Genomic DNA, 24056 nt, shown 5'->3' on the forward strand with positions numbered 1-24056 from the left:
ACTGCCTGGATTCTTGCAATTGAAGGGGTAAACAAAGCTGAGTGCTGGGGAGAAAAATGGGAAAGCAAAGTAACATCCTCAGTACTTCAGGAGCATACTCTGAGTGCCATATATGACAAAGAAACCTCTCCATTTCACAATTAATCAGCTCTCTGGAGAGTTACTCCTCCTTGACACCATTTCCTAGATCATCAAGGAAGTTGGAGTCAAATGCACTGTTTTAAAAAGCAGATGTGAGAAAACCTCATCCCCCTTATACAACCCATGAATCACTGCCACACAGGGAACAAGAAATCAGAATGTGGTGGTACAATCAGCAATAGAGACAGTACTGTGCTCCTGGTCTGGATCCACCTCCTGTGTTCCCCTCCCTCTCCTTAACAGCCCAAATGTAATTTTGCACAAACAGTAACAAATCAGTTAATGCCCACAGCCATCCCGGGCAGGGGCTAAAGGGTGGCGTCATCACCACTGCGGCTCTTTTCAAACAGCAGAACGGACACAAAAGCTTTTGCCGGGCACTGCCGGGGGCCGCTGGCAACGCGAGGATCCGGCATCCGCCTGGCGCCCGGCCCCGCGCTGCCCTGCCCCGCTGGCAAACGCACCTTGTCCCGGGGCCCAGCAGAGAGCACAGGGCTGGCCGAGAGAAATCCAGGAGGATTTTTATCTTGCTTCTCCTGAACTGCTCAACAACATGAATACAAAGTTTTCATGGCCAAAGTAAATGGTGGGAGATTGCTCTGCTGCCTCGATGCTACAGCAGGTCATGGGAGGAGAAGCTGCTCCATTACTTGGGTAGTGGTGCATGATGGAGAGGATGGACAGAGGGATGAGTGAAAGCAAAATTCAGGCCAGTAAAACAATGGAACTGCTTAAAACAGGTTCAGCTTACCCAAAATACCCATCAGGCAGAGACTGGGAGACCGTGTTCGAGTGTGTGCCACGTGCCAGACCAAAGGAGCTCTACAAAACTCCTCTCAAATTCAACCTTTAAAGTTAAAAAAAGCTTCAAAACAATAACAACGGGCACAGTTTGTTCTTTCTCTTACAAGGACACACATTTCTGGCAGTGTGGAGAGCGAGGGGACGGGCAGCACGGTCCCTGCAGTGGTGCTCAGGCCGGGACAGCCCCAGCCCCTTCCCCAGCCCCACCCGCCCCGCTCGGCTCAGCCTGCAGAGCTCCCCAGCCGAGCCCATTGTGCAGGGGCTGCACGCTGGTTCTCCCGGCCTTCAGAGGGAATTAACGTTTAATTAGTTCGTTTTCTTGTAAACTCCACCTCTACCACCCCATTTCGAGTGCCAGCTGCAGCTGCAGCTGCCCTGCCTGTGCCTTCTCTCCATCACTGGGCTCACACCACTCCCGGGGTATTACTTAAAGTAAGTTTAGTTTATTGGCGAAAGAAAGGTGCTGTGAAGTACCCAAAGGGACCACAGTGGGACACAGTTTGTGCTTGGGCCAGGGAGGGGCTTTATTTATCTGTAGTGACCCTCACAGAGTGAACCCTGAGTTGCAAATGAGCTTTTATGCTTTTATTGCACTAACTTGGTTTTCTATCAGCAGTGATAGGAGAAGAGGCTTGCAAAAGGTTATCAGTGTTCTGCATCTTGCAAAACTGGAAAATATCAATTTCCTGCAGACATCAAGGCTTAGACTATAAAAAAGCTCACTGAAAAAGCTACACCATATATCTTGTATGCATAGTTTTTACATTTACACACAGTAACTGCCATCACAGAGCAGCCACTGTCCAAAATTCATGGCAACAGCATTCCCAGATTATTCAACAGTGTCTCCATCCCTGTTCCTTGCTTGTATGGGGTTTTTTTTTTGATGTTTCTTTTTCTTCTTAGTGCTCCTCTAGGTCTCCAACTCATATTTATCTCCAAAAATCCCCTTAGTTCAGTTCTGCCTCCATGGCATCAGTGGGCAAAACAGAACTTGGTCTTATTGCCAACCTAAAGTCAGGCTGGTAACCAAGAGCTCCCCACTCCTACCACAGAAACCACTGATGATGTCAGATACCAAAATAAACAGAAAAGGCAACTCCATCGAAAATCAGCAATTTCCTCAGAAATACTACACTGCACTTTGTGCTGACAAAATGTCTCTATTTCCATTTAATTTGTTTTCTCTCATTTCTTTCATTCCTCTTTCCACTTCTTGTCTGCACCTCCTTGTATTCATGGCATTTTTGAGTGATATCCAGGTGTACAGCAAGGTCAAGGAGGTGCTGGGAAGACTCTGGAAATGAAGCTGTTCCCAGCAGGCCTGGAGTTGACACCCTGAGACAGCAATTCACTTTTAAAAGCAAAAAGATTCAAGCAGTAGAAAGACCCAGAGTGATCTGAGTTTACAGTTTCTCTGAGTGAACTGTACATTCAGCACACAGCTGTAAATACATTCTGCTCAAAGGTTTTCCCTGAACATACAGATTTTCCTGCTGCTAGTGATGGTGGCAGAGGGACCCCCAGTGGCTTTGTGCACCACCAGCCACCTTTTGTTACATCCCACAATCTCAGGGTCCCCCGACAGGCAAGCAAGAAGGTTTTGGAGGGGCTGAAGGACAACAAAGCCTTAGGGAGAACAGCCCCTCTGGGTAGGACAGGGCAGGACATCGCCACTACCACCAGTGTGGGCTGCAAGGACTTTGTAAAAAGTCAGGCAAAACTCTGGAAGGATATTGGTGGCTCAAAAGTGGATTTGCAGCAGATAAACTATTCAGGCAGAAAAAAAAGAGAAGAGAAGAGAAGAGAAGAGAAGAGAAGAGAAGAGAAGAGAAGAGAAGAGAAGAGAAGAGAAAAGAAAAGAAAAGAAAAGAAAAGAAAAGAAAAGAAAAGAAAAGAAAAGAAAAGAAAAGAAAAGAAAAGAAAAGAAAAGAAAAGAAAAGAAGAAAAGAAGTCCTATTTACCTTACAAGAACGGACATGCACTGCACATAAAGCCTGAGTGTTAATAATGCAATGGCAAATTATTTTAATAACAACACTAATAGTAATTGAAATCTCTCTGCTTATGAGTACAGAGATGCACAGAAAGCTAACACAGCAGCATGTCAAGCTATTCCCAGCCAACAAAAACTGGAACCTCCACCTGCCCTGTGAACCAGTCAGGGAACCAGTGGTTTTCATCCAAGGAGGTGCTGCTGCAGACACAACTCGTCCCAGCATCAAAGAGTGAGTTGGAAGGGAACCAAAGGATCATTGAGTCCAGCTCCTGAGGGGCTGATACAGCTGAGGCTGCAAGAAGATGTGGGGTGGACACTTTGCATGTCCAGAGTGTCCTTTTTGCTGGACATGAACCTGCTGAGATTTTTCCACCTTCAAACAGCAACAGTTCACCATTCTCTACAGCAATCCATCTGACACGCCAGGCTGAGCAAGAGGAAATATCAACAAGCCCTAACACAGATGTGGAGAAAGTAACACTTATATAACAAGGAGGAGTTTATCACGCAGTGAAAAAACAAAACATTTTGCTTTTCATGACCAGTAATGTCCTGCTTTGTTTTGAAGCTCCATCCCGGAGCTGGTTTCAGCAGAGGCCAGTTCAGCAGTCCCTGCTCGAAGGGCAGTCCCACGCACAGCTCCGCGGGGGGACTGGCCTGGCTACAGGCTGCCGACCCAGCTCAGGGCACCGCGGATCGCCCTGAGCACCGCCCGCGGATCGCCTTTGTTTCTGCTCCACTGTCCCGCAGGGAGAGCTGCATTTCAACAAACACGGCGATAGCTGGAAACACGCTTCTTCAAAGGGCTTTGCAAACAGAACTCAATCCTGGCATCACCGGGAGCGGGGACAGCGCTGTTTGTACAGATGGGGGACGGCGGGCAAGGGGGTCAAGGCTGCTGCCTCTCCTGCGAGGGCGGCACTCGGGGCTCACATCCCTAATTTGGGGACTCGTGAGCTCACATCCACCTGCTCCCACCGTGCCATGAGGCTCCAGCAGCCCGCGGGACACCGGGGAACACCGATCCGAGTGCCCGTGTGAGCTCTGGATGGACCGATCCGATCCGAGCGTGCCCGTGTGTGCTCCAGCTGGGCCGAGGAGCAGAAGGTGCAGCAGCAAGGGCTCCTCCAGCCCCGCTCTCGCGGCACACGGGGGTGCGCCCGGGGGCACGCAGGCACTGAACAAAACACGGCAGCTGCAGGGAGCGAGCGTGCCCGGCGCGGCACCAAAGCTGTGGCTGGGCGGTGGAACCCGTGCCCCACACGCCGAGGTCGGGCACTCGCCCAGCGGCTTTTCTGGCAAGAGGTGAAATGCGCGCCGGGCACGGGCAGCCCGCCGCGCCAGGACACTTGCGGGCCGCGGGACGCGAACCGGGTACCTGCGCGACCGGGGGCGGCGGCGCTGCGGCGGCGCCACCGCGCGGAGTGAGACCGGGGCTGCGGAGGCGCCTGGTGGTTCTCGGCGCCGCCCGTTCCGGTCCCTCTGCTCGGCTGCGCCGCTCCAAGAGGGCAGGGAAAGCCCTGATCCCTCTGTCCTGCCTGGCAGAGCAGCTCCTCACAGCCGCCTCCTCCCCATCCTGATCCGTACGGGACCGGCCCGAGGCTGTGCAGAGGCAAAGGACTCCACTTCCTCTTTTCCACGAGCGGTTTCAGAGAACAAGGGAGTGCACAAAAGCACAGAGGATCTTCCCGATGGATCCAGACTGCCCAGCACAGCAAATTGCTCAACAAGAAGTTCACCGTTTCTTTGCATCACTACCTGCAGACAATGATGCTCCCACATTCACACCCCAACCTGCTCACATCTCCTAACCCACCCACTGTGGGGTGTGCAAGATTTTCCCCTGGCACACCTTCCATTCACACTATTAGATACAGTAAGCCAGAAAAACGAAGTAATATAGAGAAAACATTACAAGAAAAAGACAATTACCACCTACCTCTGCCAACCACCTACCTGAGCAGGCAACAGCAATACCAGCAGTCCTCCCTGTAAAGCTCCAAAACAGGAAATTTACAGCAGGCTTCTTGCTTAAAGTGTCTCAGTAGAAAACTACTCTTAACAAATTAACAAATTTTATATTTCTTTCAGACAGTACTATTGACTGAGAGTAAAAAAAGACAATTTACTACCAGAAGAAAATAAAACTGGTTTATGTTTAGTATTATGTTTGGTATTTCAGCATTGCCCATGTTCCAGAATTCAGTTCTGAAAATTTTCAGGATGCGTTGAGTCATTTATAATAGATTTAAACCCTTTGCTGTAAAGTCTTCTGAGAAAAACAACATACTTGTTTTTCTCAGTTACCTTTTGTAGATGCTATTTAGTAGTCTCTGAAATAAGAACCTCCCACAAATTTATGGTCTACAGGCCAAGAAAGATTGCTCTGAATGATTCTAACCACACAAAGATGAGTAGAATGACATTGTAAACTATTTTGTATTAGAAATATTTAACATGTAGGACAGAAGTGACCTCTAATTGTTTCTCCCTTGGCTATGCCTCAATCTCACAATTTGGTTACTTGATGACACTTAAAACTCTTTCAAGTTTATTTATTTGAAGACACAGTTATCAAAATAGTGATCTGTGAAATAAAACCAACTAGAAATATAAATAACCCTCTTTGCAAAACCTACTATTTCTCCATCCCTAACCCCACTCTCTTCTACCCAATCATGGATCTCTTCCTCCCCCTTAGCCGAACCTCATCCAGCTTTTTGATGACAGGACCAGATTTTTTAGACGTGGCTGCGTAGGTCTTTAGCAGAGCTTGGAACATCGCTTCAGTATCTGGATGAGTGCTAATGAAGGCTTTTTCCAGAACATACAAATCAACTCCTTTATCCTCTGGAAGACCTGAAATAAAACTGAGTCCAAAGTCTATCAACACCAGGTCCAGCTTCTCCGTGGGTGGCCGCAGGAGGAGATTGGCAGTTGTGAGATCCCCATGGATGATATCCTCATCGTGCATCCTTGCTAACAGCTCACCCATCTTCTCTGCTAACTTATGGAGGTCGCTGGTATCGTTCCCACTCTTTTGTACTGAATAAATATGATCCTGAACAGTAATTGAGTCTACAATATCTTCAAGATAGATGGAGTTGGTGACATAATCCACGAAGTAGACCACTGGCGCTGGAATCCCTATTTAAAAGAACAAATCAAATGTGAGCAGTTAATTTACACAATTCCCAGCTTTATTTTAACAAAACACAACCGATAAAAGCCTTAAGCAGAAATGCCAGTTAAGATCACACCCAGCCACCGGTGATCCACCCCTTGGAGTGGCCTGGCCAACACTCAATCCAAGCCATCTGCACAGCCCCGCAGCCTTACACGGACCTGGCAGCTCAAACCTTTTGACAGCCCAGCCTCTCCAGGGGGAGCCTCCCCGATAAAACACACTCTGGGACACACCGAGGGCAAGACGAGCTTCAGGGGCACTCTGAGAGAGCAGAGCGCGTCGCCCCGGGCTCAGAAGCCCGGCATCCTTCAGGATGGCGCTAAGTGCCTGAAATCTGCCCTGAGCGACCTGAGGAGCCGGGGTGCTGGGGCTCACACTGTCAGTCCGTGTGTCCTGCCGCGGGGTGTGTCTGTCTGTCTGTCCGCCCTGCCAGGCAGCCCCGGCCCGGCCCGCCCGCCCCCGTGCCCACCTGCCCGCCGGCACCGCAGCAGCGACCGCGCCTCCTGGGCCATGCGCCGCCGGCTGAGGCGCTCCTCCAGCGCGGGGTGTCGGTAGCGCTTCGGGACGCGGAGCTTGGCCACGGCCGCCCGGCCGAGGAAGAGCCCGCGGTACACGTGCGCCTCAGCGCCCTGCTGCACCAGCCGCAGCCCCGGCAGCGCCGGCGGCGCCGGCGGCTCCTCCGCCACCATGGCGTCGCCCGCCCCGCACTCCGCACCGTCCGCGGCGGGGCCCGCGGCTCCCAGCTCGGCCCCCACGTCGGCCATGGCAGCGCCCGGGGCCCCGGCCATGACCGACCGCGCACCGCCCGCCTCCGCCTGGGTCGCCGCCATCGTTGCGACACACAACAGCGCATGCGCGGGGGCGCCTGTTCGGTAGCGCTCGGTAATGTCCGGCCATACTCGGCAGCGCTCGGTGGGCCGTGACGGAAAGGTACGAAGTGCCGAAGTGCCGAAGCGCCGCCCGGCTGTACCGCTCGGCCGCCCCCGCTATAACGCGCCCTGCCCCGCTCTGCTCCCGGGGCTGCCGGCGCTGCTTCTTCCAAACCCCTCCCTGTGCTTCCCCCCGGGAACCCTGCTGGCCTCTGCTTGCCTCTGGGTAACTGCAGCATGGTGGGACTCGTTCCCGAGCATCCCCGAGCCGGCGCGCCCTCCCGTGGTTTTGCCGGTGCAGGAGCGAGACTTGCAGCTGATCCAAGGCTCGCAAGGAAAGATGTTGGATGTGTTTCTTCCCGAGGTGTCAAGTGGGAGCTCGTAGTTCCCCCGAGGTTCTCCCAGCATCACTGTGGAACCCCCCTCCGGGGTTCCAGGGATGTCCCATCATCCCTGGGACACCGCAGTCACCACTGCAGCATCACCATGGGGGCTCCACCTCTGGGACATCACCACCAGCATGGTCCATCACTGGCTGTGCCGTGTGCCAAAAGCCTCTGCTGGAGCCCGTGCGGACCCACTGCAGCTGCCCAGGTGTGGCTGGGCTTTGCCCCTAAGCTGACAGGGTCAGCAGCCTGCAGCAGGGCTGTGCTGTCACCTCGGGTCCCCACGCTGGGCACCACCAAAGCTCCTGCCCCAGCTCTGCCATGGGCCTCTTATCTGTGAGTCAGGTGATTCCCCCTTCCTCCAGCAGCCAAGTCCCCCATTGCCATCTTATTAAGAGATGGATAAACCTCATTATCCTCATAAACCTCATTGGAGCAGTGTTTGGGTTTTTATGGCACCCTGAAAACCCACTGCCCCACTGGGTGATCTGCACCTACAGCAAATACGTTCCTCAGAAGATACAAGAGAATTCAGCCCAGTCCATGTCAATATGTTTTCAATTGTTGCTTTTGGAGGTGCCTCAAGTCCATTTTGTCTTTGTTTTCTCACGCACAGCATTTGTTTCCTTTTCAGAACATTTATATTTTATTAACACATTCCACACAGCTTACATGTCATTGCACGGTGGGATCATGCCTGGCAAATATTTATCTTGCTTCAGAGACAACTTTTAAACAACCTTCCCAAGGTTTCAATGATACAGATAATCCATCCTGCAATTCTGCCCACCCGTGGCACCCTCCTGCAGCTGTGGCAGGGCTTGCCCAGGGAATTGGGTGAATTCTCTGTGGCTGGAATTTGCAAATGCCTCAAACACTCAAATAGAGCAGGTTTTCCCGTGTTGTGAACAGATTTTATCAGAGCATCTGTGCACAGATACCCCCATAAACGCACATATACAACCTATAAGCAAGTGCTCACACATAGCCTTGGGTTCATTATTCTGGCAAACATGATGGTTTTCTCTCATGCTGGCTAAAACCTCCTCCAGAGCTTTCAAAATATGAAAGAAAATATTTTTGCTTTATTTCCCCCTTTATTTTATTTATTTAAATTTTATCTTCCCTGTGATTTCACTTATTCTTTTCTCTTTTAAAGCAATAAACAGTTGACATAGCCCTTGGAAACTAACTAGAGCCATTTACAATATTTATGGTATCACCCAGTATTTTTATTGGAATATTGAATCACCCCAGAGAACTGCTCTGAAGCCACAGACTGGTAAATGGTTTCATTATGTAACTCTGTGCTCCTGGTGACAAGCATTTACAAACTCTCCTTTTGCAAACAATGTAATTAAGTTAAAAATTGCAGCCCAGCAAACAAAGCTAATGGGAATCAAGACAGGTCTCATGGGCTCCTCCCTGCTGTCCTACAGATCCTTTGGCATCATGTTCAGCCCTGGAAACAGCTCTCCCAGCTTATTTAGGGATGGAGGTTACCATCCTCTGAGCTGGACAGATGGGAAAAGGGATGAGTTTGAGTTGTTGCAAGGTCCCATGCTGGAATCATCCCTAAAATGTACAAGGGAACAGGATTCCTGCTGGGACCAGCACTGCTGACCAGCATTGCCAGGGAACCCCTGGGTTAGGACATCCTAACAGAAAACACCTGCAGCCTGGCACCAGGAGGAGAAACCTCTCTGGGATGTAAATGAATGTGCAATAAATGCAATAAATGAATGTGCAATAAATGCAGCTCTTGCGAGCTGGCTCCATCCAGGCCAGCTGTGAGGCTTCTGCCAGCTCAGGGACCATCACTTCCATCAAGAACTGAATTGAGTTTGGTCACTTTGGTCCCCTGAGCCCCTTCCTAAGGGTCAACCATAATAGAAGAAAATGCTCTTGAGGGTGTGATGAGGATTCCTGAACATATCTTCCTTTTCCCAGGATGGACTTCTTTCTCCTGTTGTATTTGTATTTCAATTTGTCATTTTACAGCCTCTTTCAGGTGCTCTAGCCCAGAGGTAGAAAGTAACATTTCCAGCAATCACAGGCAGGTGGTGGTGCCAAACACAGGCTGCGGTTCCAAGGCGGAGCTCGGACTCTCAGGAGCACATTCCTGAGGCTCAGCCCTGGCATGGATGTGTCAGCCCTGGGGATGTGTTAGCCCTGGGGATGGATGTTTCAGCCCTGGGGATGGATGTTTCAGCCCTGGGGATGGATGTTTCAGCCCTGGGATGGATGTTGCAGCCCGGGGATGGATGTGTCAGCCCGGGGATGGATGTGTCAGCCCTGGGATGGATATCTCAGCCCCGGGGATGGATGTTTCAGCCCTGGGGATGGATGTTTCAGCCCTGGGATGGATATCTCAGCCCTGGGATGGATATCTCAGCCCCGGGGATGGATGTGTCAGCCCTGGGGAGGAGCTGTCCGCCTGCCAGGCAGGAACGCCACCGCAAGCCCGGCAGCCGGGAGCGAGATAAGGATCGAGATAAGGATCGGAGGGGAAAAGGCACTGCCGAGAGACACGGACTGCAGAGGAGGAGGAGGGGGAAGGCATCACGGGAGGAAGCAAGGACAGGAAGGTGCCTGCAGGCACGAAGCATTGGTGGATCCAACCCTCCCAGGGCGTTCTCAGGTGTTTAAAAAAAAGATTGGATGTGGCACTCGGTGCCATGGTTTAGTTGTGTTGGGGAATGGGTTGGACTTGATGATCCTGAGGGTCTCTTTCAACCCAATCATTCTGTGAATTCTGTGAATTCTTTCAGCTGGCCCAGAACACCCACTGGCTGCAGAAGGTGTGATAAGAAAGCTGTACTTTAAGGACCCCAAAGAAAGATTTTTTTTCCCTCCAAATTATGCCTGTTGTACATCATAGCAGGTTTTCACCCTTTTCTCCAGAGGGCAATAACCCACAGCCTCCACAGTGTCCATGTGACAGCTGCATTTCTGTACACACTGATGTCATTTTTTTGTCCTCCTTTGGTAAACACACCATAAAGCTGTGCTCACCTGTGCTCACCTGTGCTCACCTGTGCTCACCAAGACCTCACCTTCTTGTTGTCAGTTAATAATATTTCTTGTCCTGACAGAGACCAAGAAGCCTCCAGAAAATGTTCAGGTGGCAGAAAAATAAATGCTGAGTGACCATAGAGAAAAATATAATTTATTCCTTCTCACACTGAAATAATTTCAGAAAGAAGGGATTGTTCAGGCAAATTGGAGATCATGTAGCCAAGAGTGAGTTTGCCCTGAGGCTGATGAGGACTCCAGGTTCTCTCTGGCTCTCTGCCTGGCATGATGGGGAATAATGAATAGATCACCCAAAGTGCCTTAGCTTAAACTCTGGGGGCCAGAGATCATGGGCAAGATCACAGTGCATCCCGTGCATCCCCCTGTGCTCCCCAAATGTGGAACATTAGCCCAGACACAGCCATGTAGTGTTTGCTGTCTGCCATGAACTGGTTCAGCTTCCAAGTGGCCACTCCTTTCTTAGCAAGTTTCTGTGGCTTTCCAGCCAAGCTACCTAAAAACATGAATAAACTGTCAATCTCTTGTGCACTTTCTGAAGGCTTTCTCGTCTAGAGAGAGCTGCACAAGAGCAGCTCTGCTGGCAGTGAGGAGATTTCTCTTCTTGCATTGAGAAGCTGGGGACAGAGCTGACATTCCAGCCACCAGAGCCACATCCTTGTTTCTGGACTGTGAAAAATGCCTATTTTATGATTGGCTTTTCACAAATATTAAAATGACTATTATATCTGTTGTGTAAGAAAGTAATGCGGTATTAATTCTCTTAAGTAGTTTTAGGTTATAACAAAATGTTAAAATAGAAACTATGCTATGTAGGATACTTTTTTCCTAAAGAAAGGATTCGCACTGAGATAGCAGCCACAGGACACCTAAATCTTTCAGAGAATTTATTGCTCCATTATCAGGAGAAATGAACTTCCCACCTCGCTCGGGCAGGATGACGCCGTTAGGGCTAAGAGGAAGAAGCTGACACTGACCAGACAGAATCCTGTGTTTGAATGGAATTTATGCATCATGTGTGAGCTGTATGAATATGCAACAGGCTATTGTTTTAAAGGGTTAATCTTCTGTTAATGGGTGTCCTTTTTCGGGCTTATGCTGCCCAGGAAAAGGTAACTCTTAGTTTCTATTGTCTCATATTGCCCTAATCCAAATTATCCACATTATTATTACTCTAACTGTTTTACTATTTTTAGAACAATTTCATTACTATTAAACTTTTAACATTTTATAAACAAGTGATTGGCGCTTTTCACACGGACCGAATCACCGCGCACCTCCGTGTCCCGCCGGGCTCCGCCACCCCCGGGGACCCGGCTCCGCTCCCGGCATCGCCCCGGGCCGGCGCAGCGCCCCCGGGCCGGGACCCCCGCCCCCGAGAGGGGCGGGCAGGGCGACTACAAGCCCCAGGCTGCCCGGCCGGGGGCAGGGCACAGCGACGTGGCTCCGGCCGCCGCTCCGGGCCCGCTCCGCCCCGCTGCGCTCCGGGGCTCGGCCCCGCCATGGGTGAGTGCGGGACGGGACGGGACGGGATGGGGGGCACGGGGGCAGCCGGGGAGGAACGGGAACGCGCTGCCCCGGGGAGGAATTTCCAAACAAACAAACAACAAAAAAGTTTGCAACTTTTGCTAAAGGCTTGGGTGCATCCCCCGCCCCTTCCTTTCTTTCTGTGCTGTTTTTAGCGGTCCCGGCAGCGCGTACAGCGAGCAGAGGAGCCAAGGAATTTCCTGTGGTTCGTTCCCGCGGCTGTCCCGGGAGGGGAGCGGGCTCGGGAGCATGGAGGGAGCTGGGTTTGCTGTGCCGTGCGGATTGCTTGGCCTTGCTGCGAGCAGAGCCCGGCTCAGCCCGGTGCCAGCCCCAGCCCGGCCGGACAGAGGGTCACTGCCCTGTCCTGCAGCACGGTGCTCCCACCGGTTTGCTGTAGGGAGAGAATCGCCTGGCACAGCTCCTTGCTCCATCAAACCTTCTGTCCTCATGCGGAGATCTGAAGAGTCCTCAAATTCCCCAGCTACGTCAGAATAGACCATACACAAACTGGATTTCAGTCAAAGTTCATAAGCCATGAGTGCTTATTAAGTTAACGAGAAATGCAGCAAAACCTGATGAAATCAGCCATGGGACTGTCTGTCTAATAGAATTTGTGGCCTGAAGCTAATGGGATGGCCACTTATGCCATATGTTGTCAGCAGATATTTTTTCTAATTATCTGCATAACATGGACAAGGAGTGCTAAAAGCAGCGCAGATGGTCACTCAGAGCATGGTGGGAGGGACTGGGATAGCTGGGATGGCATAAGTAGCACAAATAAGGGTTGCAGAATAAATAAAAATAATTGTATTTATATACAGCCATCACTGAGAAATAGCCTTTATTGATAACGGTAATTAAAAGCCAAGCAGAGACACTTCCCATTAAACACAGCTTGTGACAGGAAAAAAGTCCTTCAGCAGGGTGAGAAAAGTTTCCATGGTCTGGTAGTTGTGCCCACATTTTTTCCATGTACAGCCTACCAAAACTGTGAGTATTTCTAATTAAATAAAAGAACACAGATAGCATTACATGCTGCAAAACAGCACAAACCCCAAAACTAATCCACTTCACCTATGCTTCAAAAGTGTGATTGGAGGTGAGATCAGTGTCACTTCTGTCCTCAGAGGACATCAGCTCTTGCCTCAGTGCAATCCCTGCTGGTGGAACAAACATGGCTCATGGTTCACACATGGTCACCCCTTCATCCCCTCCCCATGGTGAGAAGCATATGCAGCACCTTGGTTTTGTAGGGTTGTTTGAGGTGTGTTGGTTTGAGTTGCTTTTGCTGCTGTTTTTGTCTTATTTTAGCTAAATTTGCATACTTAGGAAAATGGCACACTCAGCCCTGTGGAAAGGGCAAGGTCAAAGAGTCACTCTTGTGTTTGAGGGTGGCAACAGTAAACTTTTCAGCTCACAGTGATGTTTGTCCTATGGGCCTGGACCAACTTGAGGAGTCTGCAATTGATTTGGGGATCCTGGGAGCTGTGGGCTGCAGAAGGAGAAATGAAGAAATCAGGGCCACCCCACAAAGTCATTTTTGAGCAGGGCTTTTAACCATAATATAGGAAGTAAGAATGCAAAACCTGCAGGGAGAGCTGGTTGTTCCACATGCACTGAAATGTGAAAATGATAATGCAGAACCAGAAAGCAGAAGCTGCATTTCCTGCCCAGAATGGATTTTGTAGTTACAATCAAGAGATACCACAGAGGATCCCACTGTACAACTCCAGGCACTGCAAATCACTGTCCTGCACTTAAAACCAAGTCTTAACTCTGTTTAAAAGTCCTGATTTCCAAGTTCTGCACCCTAAATGAGTACCCCTGTAGTTAGTGGAAGTCTGGTGGGTTGTGTGACTGTCTGCAAGTGCCTCTCTACATGTGACTTAGTGACCTATGGGGGAATTCCACATCATGACTTTGTTGATGGAAAATTGTGGCTGTCCTGGGAGAGTTCTTCCAGCCTGTGCATGCTGACAGTTTGTTTTATAGCATCAGAAAACTGAACCTAGCACTGCTTGCTTGTTTTCCAGGTCGTGCACTGCTGGTCCTCCTCTTGTCGGGAACAGTGTCTCTCCTGGGCGGGCTGATATTTGGATACGAGCTGGGGATAATCTCTGGAGCACTGCTGCAGCTGCAGGCAGACTTCAGCTCAGCTGCTTCGAGCAAGAAGTTCTGGTGAGCGCCGTCCTCATCGGAGCCCTCGTCGCCTCCCTGGCTGGGGGCATCCTCATCGACCGCCACGGCCGCAGGAGAGCAATCCTGGTCAGCAACCTGGTGCTGCTGGTGGGCAGCCTCATCCTCACTCTGGCCAGGTCACTCACCGTGCTGGTCATTGGGAGAGTGACCGTGGGCTTTGCCATCTCTGTCTCATCCATGGCCTGCTGCATCTACGTCTCAGAAATGGTGGCTGCTCGCCAGCGAGGGCTGCTGGTGTCTCTCTACGAGGCGGGAATCACCGTGGGCCTCCTGCTGTCCTATGCACTGAATTATGTCTTTGCAGACGTGGATGAGGGGTGGAGGTACATGTTTGGACTGGCCATTGCCCCGGCAGCCATGCAGTTCCTCAGCATCCTCTTTCTCCCAGTGAACCCAGTTAAATTAAGCTCGTGGGACTCAGACTGCCAGAAGGGCCTCATCCCATTGCAGGACACAGAGGACAGAGCAGCAGCCAAGCGGGAGCCCTGTCAGGAGAAGCATTACTCGTTTCTTGATCTTTTTAGGACCAGAGACAACATGAGGAGGCGGACTCTGGTGGGCCTGGGGCTGGTGCTGTTCCAGCAGTTCACTGGGCAGCCCAATGTGCTGGGCTATGCCTCCAAAATCTTCCACTCGGTGGGGTTCCAGAGCAACTCCTCGGCCATCCTGGCCTCAGTTGGGCTGGGAGCAATCAAGGTGGTGGCCACGCTGGTGGCCATGGCCTTGGCAGACAGGGCAGGCAGGAGGGTGCTGCTCATGGCTGGCTGTGTGGTGATGGCCATGTCTGTCACCACCCTGGGCCTCACCAGCCGCATGGCTCCGCTGGCCATGGCCAGGGACTGCAGGGCAGCCACAGGCCCCAATGCATCCCAGAGCCTCAGCCAGCACCCCCTGACCCCACCTGTGCTCCCCCAGGCTGCTGTGTCACCTGTCCCACCTGCGTCAGGTGCTGCCAGAAGTCAGGCAGGCCCTGGTTTTGCTGCCACAAGGAGCCTCACGGAAGTTTTTGGCAGCACTCAAAGCAAAGAGGTTGTTCCTAATCCTTCCCTCACTCAGAAAAGGGACTTGGCAGGTCAGTCCAGGAAAGGAGCACTGCAAAGCACCGGCCCCCCTCCCAGTGCTGCTCCCTGGGAACAACACACGGTCTTAAATTGGATTACACTGCTGAGCATGATGGCTTTTGTGAGTGCCTTCTCAATTGGATTTGGGCCAAGTAAGTGTGGTGTTTATCCTTGCATTAACCCAGAGAATAAAACTAGGGCTGATCTGCAAGCTGCCTGCTTGAACCATTCCTTGTGTATCTGCTGTGCTGAGCAGCTCACTGTCTGGGAACTGGAAATATGTCCCCTCCTGGCCCCTGAATCATTTTCTAGCACTGCAGCTCTGTCAGCTACAGCACTGGAATAACTTTCTCTTCCATGCTATTCACTACCCTTGTAAAGCTGTTTTTTTCTCTGAAGTTCAATGGAAAATCAGAGCATCCTACAAACCCTACAAGCACTACATAAACTTCCTGTCACCCTGGTGAGGAGGAAAATACAGGGCTGAGGACAGAGGGACTGAAGGGACTTTGCTGTGTGATTATGAAAGTCAGTGCAGAACTGGAAGTTGAACCTCTTGAAGTTTCTCCATATCAATTGGGGTTCTTTTATTCTATTTATTATTAATTGTTTTTCATCAGATTAGATTAAAGATTAGTTATTGCTTTCTTGTAAATTCTACTGTTTCCTGGCATGTAAAGGCCTTGATGTGAGAAAACAGCATTTAAATCAAGAAAAGAATGTTAGGTGAGCAAGGAGCAAGTCTCATGGTTTTGACAGCCAGCCTGCAAATTATTTCAAGCAAAATAACCCCAGGATGAGAGAGACTTAAAGATATGCATTGCTTTAACTCTGATTTTAGCGCAAATGCAATGTTGTCTCCTTAATTCCACCCTTTTCTCATTTCTTTACAAAGAGCATGACCTGACAGCAGGCCTGTCAGATCTCTTCATCTCCTGTGAATGGAATGACCAGCTACTCTGCCTTCTTCTTTACTCCCTGGGCCTGTTTATTGCTATTTCATTCCTGCATGAAGTGTTGAGCACAGGAGGTTTGCAGTGTTCTGCTGTGATCAGCCTCTGAGATCGATGAATGTTTGACACCAGCAGCAGCAGGTGCTGGGTGAAGCCAGAGTTTAAACCCCCTGCTGAAATCTCCCTTGCCCATTTCCCAAACAAATTGCTTAACTCCACGCTGTCTTTGTGATCTCTCTAATCTGTGCAGTGACCTGGCTGGTCCTGAGTGAGATTTACCCTGCTGGGATAAGAGGAAGAGCCTTTGCCTTCTGCAACAGCTTTAACTGGGCTGCTAATTTACTGATCAGCCTCACCTTCCTGGACCTTATTGGTGAGTAGCCCCTTCCCCTCCCTCACCTTCCACAGGGAAGGTGCCCACCATGAGCCATTTAGAGATTAAGTGGCATTTTGAACAGTGAGGGCTTGAGGCTGGAGTAGCTGTGACCCTTTGCCCCTGAGAGCAGCAAAGCCAGGCACCAGCAGCTCTGGTTAGAGCCTCGTTTATAAAAATCCCCAGTTGCCCACTGGGATGCACTGTAGCACCACAGTTTCAGGAAACAGAGTCTGCAGCTTCCACAGAGGCAGCTTTACAGCACTGCTCAGCAGGCACTGCTGGCCCTGGGCCTCAGCTGCCCTCTTTCCCCCTGCTGTGGCAAAGCCTGGCATGCACCAGCCTTTCCCTTTGCCAATTCTCAGTCCAAGCCTTGCAGATAAGGAGTTTCCCAGCTCTCTTGAAGGCTTCACAAAATAAGGTGCCCCTGTCAGGCACCAGTGACCACCTCACAGTAAGGAACCAATTTCATTTGTACCCCACAATGTGACTCCTACACTCACACACCTGAATCTCTGCAGATGCCATTGGATTCTCCTGGATGTTTCTTCTCTATGGGCTGATGGGAGTGATGGCTGTTGTGTTCATTTACCTTTTTGTGCCTGAAACAAAAGGACAGTCCCTGGAGGAGATAGAGCAGCAGCTCTCCAGGAAAAGGTAGGTGTGCTGCTGTCCCAGCAGGAGTGCTGCCTTTGGGGGCTGCCCACTGCCAGCCCCCGGCCTCTGTGGCATTGCTACTGAGAAAATAGAAAATGTCAAGTTTGTGGCAGGGCTGTGGGACAGGGTGGGAGAGCTGCAGTGCCTTCATCAGCAGGTCACTGCCCTGAGCCTTGCAGTTGTGCTGCTGCAGGGCAGTAGTGACACTCAGGAAAAATGGGTTAAAAACCAGGACTCATGGTTGAGGAGAGGAGAGCAGGACCACAACATGGGACAGGAAGGGTAGGACTGGGAGGAGGCAGGAGGGGGTGATAGTCCTGTCCTTTAACCTTAGAATAATCCCAGGCTGATCCTTCTCCTCTGAGGCAGAGACATCTCATGGAACATGGGCTCCCACCTGGTAATTTTCACACAAAGCTTGTTATGGACTAGGGAAGATCATAATGTGGTTTTGCCATCCTGGTTGTGATGGAGATGGCAGGGCAGGCGCTGCTGGAGCAGGGGAGATGGTGCTGGTGCCGAGGGGAGGGAGCACACAGCCCTGGGGGCAGGAGGGGTGCCTGCTGTCAGCCCTGCCCGCTCCCTGCTGCTGCCCCTGACCTTATCACTGCCCAGCAGGGTGTGGGAAGCAAATGTGTTCAAGCAGAGACGTGGAAGAGGAGCCAGCTGCACACATGCACTGTACCAGAGAGTGGAGCACTCCAGCAGCTCATGAAACCTGCCCAGAGCATCGAGCCTGAGGAGCTGCACCAGCAGAGGAGCAGGCTGGGCCACCAGGACACTTCTTCTCCGGGCCCTTGAACTGGTGACCTCTGGTCAGTGGCAATTCTCCCTGCAGTGCCCTGGATCTGGGAACACACCAACAGCCTGTCCTTTGGGTCCTTGGAGAATCTCTGTTCCCAGGCAGGGAACACATCCTTCCTTTGATATATTTTAATTTTTAATCATTTGTGTCTCCTAGCATTGAAGAGATTCATGGTTTTATACGCAGGAATTAAAGCACGGCTTTTGCTGGCGATTTCTCCATCCCTGAGGCTGGTTTGTGAGCAGGGTGCGTTGTTTTCCATGTCTCGGGATGGGGCCGGGGAGGGGCCCCGCACGGTGCCGGCCCTGCCGCCAGTGGGCACCGGCACCGCCCGCTCGGGGCTCCGCGGCCCGACCCGCAATGCCCAAAATCAGAGCCCCGCAGCCCCGGAGCCCCTTCCGTGCCTCCCCACACTGTGCCCGGGGCCTGGCGGGGCCGGGCGGGAGGGATATGCCAGCGGGAACTGGGGGTGCCCTGCCTGGGGCTGAGCAGGGGACAAGGCAGAGATGGGGACGCTGGGGTGTCAGGGGGACTCTCGGGGCCTTTCTGGGTCGCTGCGACCCCGAGATTGTTAAAAGTCTCTTTTCCCAGCCCGGGTGCTTGAAGAATGAGTTGGAGCTCTTCAGTTCTCGGTCTCAAGGTTGTTTATTGTGTCTTATTGTTAAAAATTTTCTCCTGCCCCGCCGAGGTCGGTCCAGCAGGGCAGCTCCAGGCACTCTGCCTGCCCCCAGGGCAGGGTTATGTCTTTATACTAAAAACTACGTGTACAATGTTTACAATTACTTCCCAGTACCTATCACCTATGTTAGACAGTGAGCTTCTAGTCTAGACCAATCTAAAAGTGCCAACATCACAGCAGAAGATGGAGGCCAAGAAGAAGAAGGAGGAAGGCTGGACACACCCAGTTCCCTCCATCTTGCCTCCTGAACCCCCATACCAAAAACCCTAAAATCTACTTTTCCACCCTGTGATAACTTCACTATTATTCTACTTAAACTGTTGTGGCTTGCTGATCTTCATACAAGGTTGGTAATTTGCTCCATGGGTCATAATCAAACCCACAGGTGTTCTGGGCTCTGTGCCAGGGCTTCTGAGCCCCCTGGCAGGGGTCCTGGCTGTCCTGGACAGCCAGAGGGATGTCCTGGGTTCCCACATTGGACCAGGGGCAGGGCAGAGGATGGGGATGCTGGGGTGTCAGGGGGGACCAGGGGCAGCAGGCAGGGCTGGCTTTGCTGGGAGAACACCCGAATTAGCTCTGGGGTCAGCAGACAGGGCTGGGGACAGTGCCAGGTGCTGGGGTGATGGTACAGAAAGCTGTGAGACAGCTCCTGGTAAGGGGCTCAGTGAGCCCAGGGTAAAGGGCTGTCACTCCCACTGATTCTGCCAGCTGGTTCACAGGGCCTGGCTCCTCCATGGCAGCAGAACTGGGCAGGTGGCACTGCAAGATGGAAAAGCTGTAAAGGGGTGTTCAGTTGAAAAGCTAAAGGAAGGTCAGTGGGTGCAGAAATTCAGACTGGCATCCTGGTGACGAGGAGGTGGCCCTTATCCAGGGGGAGAGCAGCAGGGAAATAAAGGAAGAAGCTGAAGTAAAAAAGGTGAATTTGGCCATGAATGGTGCCAGCAGACTCACAGGACATTTTTAAGCAGCCAAAACCAAAGCCTAGATGTGCTTCTGTCACTATACCAGAACCTTAAAAAATAAGATAATGTCAGGCCTTCCAATCCTGAATAAAAATTCCAGAACCAGTGCAGATTTCTTGAGATGGGAAATCACAGATTCCAGTTAAAAAAAAAATGTAGAGCCAGTAGTGTGTTACTGAGCCCTGATAAGAATAAAGGTAATGAACTAATGAACAGCAAATATAAAACAAGATTAGAGAAGTTAGTCAGCTCAGTGATCCATCAGGAAGGAATAAAAGGTGGATTTGGGTACAATAAAGGGTCTCCAGGACCAAGCAATGCTGGGAGTGCAGGGAGGGCTGCGCTCTGGGTTTGGTGGGGAGAGGTGCACAGGACCTGCTTCACAAGGTGTTTGTGGGAGAGCTGGTCTCTGCTAGTGACCACAAAACAACCTTTAATGCTGTAGTGGGAGAGTGCACACCAAATAAATCCAGCCTGGGGCTCTACAATTTCAAGAAAGGGAACTATGAAAAAAGAAGGTGATTAGTCAATAACAACAAACCAAAAAAGGGGCAGGCAGAAAGCAAGGAGCCTGCAAGCAGTCTGGAGGTGATTAAAAAATGCTCTGTTAAAGCCTAAGCAAAACATATGCCACAACTCAAAAAATAACTAAGAGGTCCTAAAAATCACCCTGCCTGACTCACTGCTAAGGTTAAGGAGGTATCACAGGGAGAAGGTCAGTGTTTGAAAAGTGAAAAGGTTTCCCATGTGAAGAGGAAAGGAAAAGCCATAAAACATGGCAAGTAAAGAGCAGACAGAAAAGACAGCTAAAAAAGAGCATGAAGATCTTGAAAAGCTCTTGCAAGTATCTTCTAAAAATCTTTATTTAACTATATCAAAAGGAAGAAACTGGCTGGGGAGCCATTGCTGAATACAAAGGTGCAGCAGGGTGCCAGGGAGGATAAGACAGGATGAGGCAGCTCGGGCACAGCTGAGTGTTGGTCTGCAGTGCTGCAGGTATTTGGAAGAACCTCACAGGCAGTAAATTAGAGGAACTGGATCAGTGTGGCTTTCCAAATGGCTGCAGTACCAGAGGGGTGGCAGCTTGCTAGTGCAGCTCTCAGCCACAAACCAAGGCCTGGAAGGGGACCCTGGAGCTGCAGGGGTGAGTGTCACCTCTGTCCCTGGGTCTGCACCAGCAGCAAACACATGGGCAGCTGGGACAGAGCCAGCAGACAGGGATGCCAAAGAGGGAAAGCTTCCCTTGCCAGCATACTGGGACTCTAGGAATATATCAATTATTCACGCAGATAGAGAGTACCCAACAGACAGAACAGATGAAAGATTTTGTCAAAATTATTTTAAAAAACATTTACATTGCCATGGGAGTGAAACAATGCTTCTTTTATGTATTGAAACCTCTTTAAGGATATTCCTGTCTTGTAGGTAGCAAAGTGCAAGCTTTAACAGGCAGGTTTTGAAGATGAATGAGATTCAGCAACCAGACTACCCAAGAATCTCTGTTGGGTCTGGTTTTATTCAGCACCTTCAGTGTTGGCAAAGGAATGGACAGCAAAATCTCCATGTTTGTGGATGATACTAAACTCTTTTAGGAATGAACACCTTTTTCCGTTGACAAAAGTTTCTGTAAAACTCCTAGAAATGGAAATGAGTGGGCAAAAAGGGCAGGTGGTGCCAGAGGCCCCTGAAGGCTGGCTGGGGGCAGCACGGATGGGAGAGTGCTTGCCTGGGTGAGTTGGCTCCCTCCATCATCATCTAACTGGACAAATGGGTCCCCACTCCAAATTTTGACCCATTAACATAGCAACAGGCTGTTTCTCTTCTTCCCTCCCCTGAGGCTGAGACCTCATAAGACCAGAGGATACAGAAATGCTTGAGGCAGTGATAAATCTTCTTTAGTGGGCTTTTATTTCCTTTTCTTTCACAATATTTTCTTTAGTTTCCTAGCCAAATTTTTTCTAAGGAAAGATTTCTGACTTCCTTTGAGCCACAGCTCAACATCTGTCCACATTGGGGGCTGAAGTAATACACTGTTACGGGGTTTTGATGTCAAGCCCAAAACCCCACCAGGGATTTATGCAGCTCTCCCCTTTCCTCCCTCCTCCTCTTCAAACGGCCTTTCATTTGCTCTCACTAATTGTGCTGTCATGCCTTTCTTTGTCCCGCGGTTGTGCAGACAGCCCTGCAGGCAGGCAGGTTTCGCTGAGGGATGCCCGTGAGCTGCGCGAGGGGCGGGCGGTGCCGCAGCGCCGCGGCCGCGCTGAAATGGCCCCGGCGCGCATCCAGCCCGGCTCGGATCGGCCCCTGCCTGCCCCCGAGGTGCTGCTGGATAATCACTGCACTCACAGAGGCCCAGCCCACACACACACACCGCCTGCTCCTCAGAGTGGGCAGGAAAAGATCAGCAGAGCATCCCTTGGAGGGCTGAGGAGGAAAGGGTTGAGGAGGGTTCGGGCTGGGCGCAGGGATGTGTCACTCCTGTGCGAGAATGACACAGGAACAGGCGGAGGCAGGACTGTAGAAAGAGCAAAGAGGGTTTTTTTCAAGAGAACCCTGCAGTTTTTATAATGACACAGGAACAGGCAGGAGGCAGTATTGTAGAAAGAGCAAAAGAAGGCTTTATTCAAGAAAACCGTGCGGTTTTTATAGTGATACGATAGATTCTATTTGATTGGCTGTGAAAAACGCCAATCACTTGGTTTTAAAATTTTAAAAGTCTAATAGTAATAAAATGGTTATAAAAATAGTAATGTGATTTGAGTAATAATAATTTGGACAATTTGAATTAGGACAATATGAGACAATAGAAACAAAGAGTTACAGATGTCCGGGTACCTTTTACTTGGCAGCATAAGCCTGAAAAAGGACACATGTTAACAAAGGATTAACCCTTAAAAACAACAGCCTGTTGCATATTTATACATGATGCATAAATGATTCAAAAATCATTTATGCATAAATTCCAATCAAACACAGGATTCTGTCCGGTCATATCAACTTCTTCCTCTTAATCCTAACGGCATCACCTGCCCGAGCAAGGTGGGAAGAAGTTCATTTCTCCTGATAGTGGAGCAATAAATTCTCTTTCTCTGAAAGATTTAGGTGTCCTGTGGCTGCTATCTCAGTGCTAGTCCTTTCTTTAGAAAAAAAAGTATCCTACATAGCATAGTTTTTATTTTGATGTTTTGTTATAACATAAAACTATATTTAACACACTACTTAAGGGAATTAATACAGCATTACTTTCTAACACAACACATATAAGATTCATTTTAATATTTGTGAAAAGCCAATCAAAAAATATGCATTTTTCACATTGGCTAATTAACAAAAACATCTTTCTCACACACCATCCCTGAGAAGAACAGGAAGATGAAGTAGAAAAACACCACCTGCAGATTGTTTATACTTAACAAGTTATCACATCCTTACAACTCCCTAAATATTCTCCCAAGCTGCTGTGAGAAACGCTTGCTGTTTCTCTCTCTCTGTCCCATGGCATCCACAGGGATGCTGCAGAGCCTGGTGGCCCAGGGAAGGTGGCTGTCAGGGCAGATCTTTAAAAAGCACCAACAAGCCACCCCCCACTCTTACACATGCCACAATGAAAATCTGAATGATGTGAAAAATAAGCACAAAGTTTGGCTGGCCCAGAGTGGCTTTAGGAATTGTCGCTATAGGACATGGAATAAAATGACACACACGCTGGAACCTCCAAGGTAAAAAGAAGGGAAGTTTATTTTTTGACCCTAACATTTTAGACTTTCAAAAGTGACAGTGAATTGGAGGATGAAAGTGCCACCTCTCCAATGACACTGGACAGGACAAGAGTCCATCAAATTTCTCCTCCTCCAGAGAAGAATGTAAAACAAGATTATTTACATAAAAATGGGTGAGAAAGTTCGTTACAAGAATTTAAACATTAGAAGGCTTAGAAGAACTTAGAAGAACAGGGAGACAAGGAACCAGCTTGTAGAGGGGTGATGTGAAGTGTCAGTGGCAGCAGGTACCATCCCTGAGCCCGCAGTGTCCAGCTGGGTAACGTGATCCAGGTGACAGACTGAAAGCAGAGCAAGGTGTGAGTCCCTGCTGCAAATATTCCCACAACTCAGCAGAGAAATGTGGGATGTGAGTCCACATCCCTTTAGAGCATGTGAAGGCAGCAGGCTCCAGGACTGGATCCTGCTTAGTGTCTGCTCGGGGGGATACAGAGCTGGCTGAAAGGAGCCAGAATACGTGAAACACGATCACTGGAAAAAATACAAACCAGAAGATGGGCTGTTTAATGCACTACAGATCCAGCAAAACAACCAGAGCTGAACAAAAACCAGTCCTCATATAGGAACAAAGATACCAGTTCAGCCCAGGTTAAACGTGGAAGGAGATGGGTGTGTTGTGTTTTGTTAGCCTGTGTGTCTCCA

General features: G+C 50.1%; 2 protein-coding genes across 2 annotated transcripts; one reads left to right on the top strand and one right to left on the bottom strand.

The window, feature by feature from the left end:
- Positions 1-5081: 5081 nt before the first annotated feature.
- TP53RK (TP53 regulating kinase) lies at positions 5082-6976 on the bottom strand. Its single transcript, XM_036396025.2, has 2 exons — positions 6601-6976; positions 5082-6091 (listed from the first exon to the last, which is right to left on the bottom strand). The coding sequence occupies exons 1-2, from the start codon at positions 6959-6961 to the stop codon at positions 5613-5615; spliced, it is 840 nt and encodes a 279-aa protein (XP_036251918.1). The 5' UTR covers positions 6962-6976; the 3' UTR covers positions 5082-5612.
- A 4918-nt stretch (positions 6977-11894) lies between these two features.
- On the top strand, positions 11895-18215 carry SLC2A10 (solute carrier family 2 member 10). The gene is given in 6 exon segments (XM_036395628.1): positions 11895-11925; positions 13980-14093; positions 14096-15358; positions 16410-16532; positions 17054-17189; positions 17808-18215. Coding segments are annotated over 6 exon segments (1737 nt in total). The 5' UTR covers positions 11895-11921; the 3' UTR covers positions 17905-18215.
- Positions 18216-24056: the final 5841 nt, after the last annotated feature.

Source organism: Molothrus ater, chromosome 17 (assembly GCF_012460135.2).
Source record: "Molothrus ater isolate BHLD 08-10-18 breed brown headed cowbird chromosome 17, BPBGC_Mater_1.1, whole genome shotgun sequence".
In the NCBI taxonomy this organism is placed as follows: Eukaryota; Metazoa; Chordata; class Aves; order Passeriformes; family Icteridae; genus Molothrus; species Molothrus ater.

Excerpts from the sequence above, each read along its gene's own strand:
- TP53RK (XM_036396025.2), bottom strand. The coding sequence starts at position 6,961 with ATGGCGGCGACCCAGGCGGAGGCGGGCGGTGCGCGGTCGGTCATGGCC. Across the intron at positions 6,092-6,600 it reads GCTGCGGTGCCGGCGGGCAG|GGATTCCAGCGCCAGTGGTC; the intron begins GTGGGCACGGGG and ends TCTTTTAAATAG.